At 53.1% G+C, this 4,556-nt stretch overlaps 1 protein-coding gene across 1 annotated transcript in view; it reads left to right on the top strand.

Moving 5' to 3' along the window:
* LOC120511450 (nuclear receptor coactivator 1-like) overlaps nucleotides 1-2,518 on the top strand; it is a gene marked incomplete at its 3' end in the record, with an annotated part of 9,501 nt that extends 6,983 nt beyond the window's left edge. Inside the window, exons 4-6 of the mRNA XM_039728523.1 lie at nucleotides 1,750-1,870; nucleotides 1,939-2,056; nucleotides 2,429-2,518. Of these exons, the coding sequence (XP_039584457.1) occupies nucleotides 1,750-1,870; nucleotides 1,939-2,056; nucleotides 2,429-2,518 (329 nt within the window). The remainder of the gene's footprint in view (nucleotides 1-1,749; nucleotides 1,871-1,938; nucleotides 2,057-2,428) is intronic.
* Between the last annotated feature and the right edge of the window lie 2,038 nt (nucleotides 2,519-4,556).

The raw sequence follows: 4,556 nt of genomic DNA, 5'->3' as shown, positions 1-4,556 counted from the left end.
TGGGAATTGTCCATTGGGATTATCCATTGGAACATTCTAACGGAATCATCCTTGGGAATTGTCCATTGGAATTTTCCATGGGAATTGTCCATTGGGATTATCCATTGGAACATTCTAATGGAATCATCCTTGGGAATTGTCCATTGGAATTTTCCGTGGGAATTGTCCATTGGGATTATCCATTGGAACATTCTAATGGAATCATCCTTGGGAATTGTCCATTGGAATTTTCCGTGGGAATTGTCCATTGGGATTATCCATTGGAACATTCTAATGGAATCATCCTTGGGAATTGTCCATTGGAATGTCCATTGGAATTGTTCTTTGGAATTATCCATGGGAATTGTCCTTTGGAATCATCCTTGGGAATTGTCCATTGGAATTTTCCATGGGAATTATCCATGGGAATTATCCATTGGAACATTCTAATGGAATCATCCTTGGGAATTGTCCATTGGAATTTTCCATGGGAATTGTCCATTGGGATTATCCATTGGAACATTCTAATGGAATCATCCTTGGGAATTGTCCATTGGAATTTTCCGTGGGAATTGTCCATTGGGATTATCCATTGGAACATTCTAATGGAATCATCCTTGGGAATTGTCCATTGGAATTTTCCATGGGAATTGTCCTTTGGGATTATCCATTGGAACATTCTAATGGAATCATCCTTGGGAATTGTCCATTGGAATCATCCGTTGGAATTGTCCTTTGGATTTATTCATTGGAATTGTCCTTTGGAATTATCCATGGGAATTGTCCTTTGGAATCATCCTTGGGAATTGTCCATTGGAATCATCCGTTGGAATTGTCCATTGGGATTATCCATTGGAACATTCTAACGGAATCATCCTTGGGAATTGTCCATTGGAATTTTCCATTGGAATTATCCATGGGAATTTTCCATTGGAATTGTCCTTTGGATTTATTCATTGGAATTACCCATGGGAATTTTCCATGAGAGGAATCCTTTGGAATTATCCATTCCATGGAATTATTGTCTGTGGCAGTTGTCCATGGGATTTATCCATTGGAAAAGAGGAGTCCCAAATTCCCAGGAGTCCCAAATTCCCAGGGAATTCCTGAAATTCCTTCCCAGAGAGGATTTGGGATGGGGATGGACCCAATGCCAGGCTGGGAATGGAGGGAATTCCCTGGGAAAAAGGAAAAATCCCAAAAATCTGGTTCAAATTTAGGAAGGAATTCCTGGGACATTTCAGGGAGTCTCAATTATCCCAAAAAAACCCCAAATCCCAGAAAAAGAACCCCAAATCCCCAAAAAAAGACAAATCCCCACCCCAGAAAATCCCGAAATCCTGCAGAAAACCTCAAATCCCCCAAAAATTCCCAAAAAGTTCCCCAAAACCCTTTGAAATTTGGTTGAATTTTTGCTCCATGGATCCCACCCCAAACCATTCCGGGATTCTGGGATCCGGGATCCATCCCCAGGGATTTTTATGGGATTTGGGGATGGAAAAGAGAAGTGGAGTCCCGAATTCCCAGGGAATTCCCAAAATTCCTTCCCGGAGAGGATTTGGGATCCAATGCCAGGCTGGGAATGGGAGGAATTCCCTGGGAAAGGGAAAAAATCCCAAAAATCTGGTTCAAATCTGGGAAGGAATTCCTGGGACATTTCAGGGTATCCCAATTCTCCAAAAAATTCCCAGAGAATCCGGGGCCGTCTCACCCTCGGAATTCTTCCAAGGACAAATCCGATCCTGGAATATTCCCGTGCCTTCTCCTCAGGGTCCCTCCCCCACAAACCACCCCGGGATTCCCGGAAAATCCCCGACAGCATCCAAGGAAATCTTGGACGGCCCCGGCACGGCGGGAGCGGACCGCGCCGGAAGCGAACCGGCGCCACCCCGTGCGGAATTCCGGGATTTTTTTGGGGAGCCCGTTCCGTTCCCGACGCCTTTCCCGTTTCCTTGGCAGCGTTTTCGGGCCGGCGGGCGCGGCGGCGCCGCAGGGCATGTACAACAACATGAGCATCACCGTCTCCATGGCCGGCCCCGGCGTTCCCAGCGGGTCATCAAGGTGCCACCAGTGTTGGGTGACACCATTGGGTGACATCTCTTGGGTTTGAGGTCAACAAGGTGCCACCAACGTTGTGTGACACCCCTTGGGTTTGAGGTCACCAAGGTGCCACCAGTGCTGGGTGGCACCCAGTGGGTGACATCTCTTGGGGCTGAGGTCATCAAGGTGCCACGAATGTTGTGTGACACCCATTGGGTGACACCCCTTGGGTTTGAGGTCACCAAGGTCACACCAATGCTGGGTGACACCATTGGGCTTGAAGTCACCATGGTGCCACCAGCATTGGGTGACACCCCTGGGGTTTGGAGTCACCATGGTGCCCCACGGGATCCCCACCGCTCGGTGGCTGGGGTGCGGTGCTGGCGCTGAGCGCGGCGTGTCGCGGCAGGTGGCGGAGGCGGCGCTGCGGCCGCCCGGGCTCTACTGCGGCCAGCTGGGCTCCGGCGAGCTGCTCAAGGCCGACGCCGACGGCGCCCAGGTCAGTGGCAGCTCCTCACACGTCCCCAGCCATGGGGACACCCCCAAAGACCGCCGGGAGGGCCCGCAGCGGGGCCACCCAGGGCCACCGTGGCTTGGGTGGGGTGGGTTCTTCCAGGAGGTCACGGCTGGGGTGAAGGCACCCGGGTCACACCTGCGCTGGGTGGCACCCAGTGGGTGACACAGCTTGGGGTTGAGGTCAACAAGGTCACACCAATGTTGGGTGACACCATTGGGTGACACCCCTTGGGTTTGAGGTCACCGTGGTGCCACCAATGTTGGGTGACACCCATGGGGTGACATCTCTTGGGGTTGAGGTCATCAAGGTGCCACCAGTGTTGGGTGACACCATTGGGTGACATCTCTTGGGTTTGAGGTCAACAAGGTGCCACCAACGTTGTGTGACACCCCTTGGGTTTGAGGTCACCAAGGTGCCACCAGTGCTGGGTGGCACCCAGTGGGTGACATCTCTTGGGGCTGAGGTCAACAAGGTGCCACCAACGTTGTGTGACACCATTGGGTGACACCCCTTGGGTTTGAGGTCACCAAGGTCACACCAATGCTGGGTGACACCATTGGGCTTGAAGTCACCATGGTGCCACCAGCATTGGGTGACACCCCTGGGGTTTGGAGTCGCCATGGTGCCACCAGCATTCGGTGACACCATTGGCCTTGAAGTCACTAAGGTGCCACCAGTACTGGGTGACACCCATTGGGTGACACCCCTTGGGTTTGAGGTCACCAAGGTCACACCAATGTTGGGTGACGTCCATTAGGCTTGAAGTCACCATGGTGCCACCAGCACTGGGTGACACCCCCAGGGTTTGGAGCCACCATGGTTCCACCAGCATTGGGTGACACCATTGGCCTTGAAGTCACCACGGTGCCACCAGCACTGGGTGGCACCCAGTGGGTGACACAGCTTGCGGTTGAGGTCACTAAGGTGCCACCAACGTTGGGTGATATCATTGGGTGACATCTCTTGGGCTTGAAATCACCATGGTGCCACCAGCATTGGGTGACACCCACTGCATGACACCCCTTGGGGTTGAGGTCAACAAGGTCACACCAGTGTTGGGTGACACCCATTGGGTGACACCCCTTGGGGTTGGAGCCACCAGGGTCGCACCAAGGTTGGGTGACACCACTGGGTGACAACCCTGGGGGTTGGAGCCACCGTGGTGCCACCAGCACTGGGTGACATCCAGTGGGTGACACCTCTTGGGCTTGAAGTCACCGTGGTGCCACTGATGTTGGGTGACACCCATGGGGTGACACCTCCTGGGGTTGGAGCCATCATGGTGCCATCAGCATTGGGTGACACCCCTTGGGCTCGAAGTCACCATGGTGCCACCAGTGTTGGGTGACACCATTGGGTGACACCTCTTGGGCTTGAAGTCACCGTGGTGTCACCAGCGCTGGGTGGCACGCATTGGGCGCACAAATCTCCAGGACAGCTCCACCCCTGAACCCCCTGAGATGCCTCCAGCCCACCCCACCTCCATCTGGAGCCGTTTTTCTGCCATAATCCCAATTTTTTGTCCCGGATGAGCAACTGGGAGCCACCAGGAACCTCCCAACCCACAGAACTCCAGCACATCTCCACCCACCCTGTTCCTCAAACCCCCTGAGATGCCTCCAGCCCCACCCCAGATCCATTTAGAGCTGTTTTTCTGTCATAATCCCAATTTTTTATCTAGATCCGTACCTGGCATCTGCTGGGAACGTTCCTATCTACAGAAATCCAGGACATCTCCACCCACCCTGTTCCTCAAACCCCCTGAGATGCCTCCAGCCCCACCTCAGCTCTGTTCTGAGCCGTTTTTTGATGTAATCCCAGGTTTTTTTTCCTGGATCAACTCCTGCAGCCACCACCAGGAGCCTCCCCACCCATGGAATCACAGAATCCCAAAATCCAGGAGGCTCCACCCACCCCAGGACCAACCCCATTCTTCAAGCCCCCTGAGATGCCTCCAGACCTCATCCCAGCTCCATTCTGGAGCTCTTTTTGCACTGCAATCCCAAATTTTTTTCCCGGA

The sequence above is a fragment of the Passer montanus genome, unplaced genomic scaffold (assembly GCF_014805655.1).
Source record: "Passer montanus isolate IOZ18808 unplaced genomic scaffold, ASM1480565v1 scaffold650, whole genome shotgun sequence".
NCBI classification, from domain to species: Eukaryota; Metazoa; Chordata; class Aves; order Passeriformes; family Passeridae; genus Passer; species Passer montanus.
Note: the sequence above shows the minus strand (reverse complement) of the source record. Positions and strands in the feature narration are given on the sequence as shown.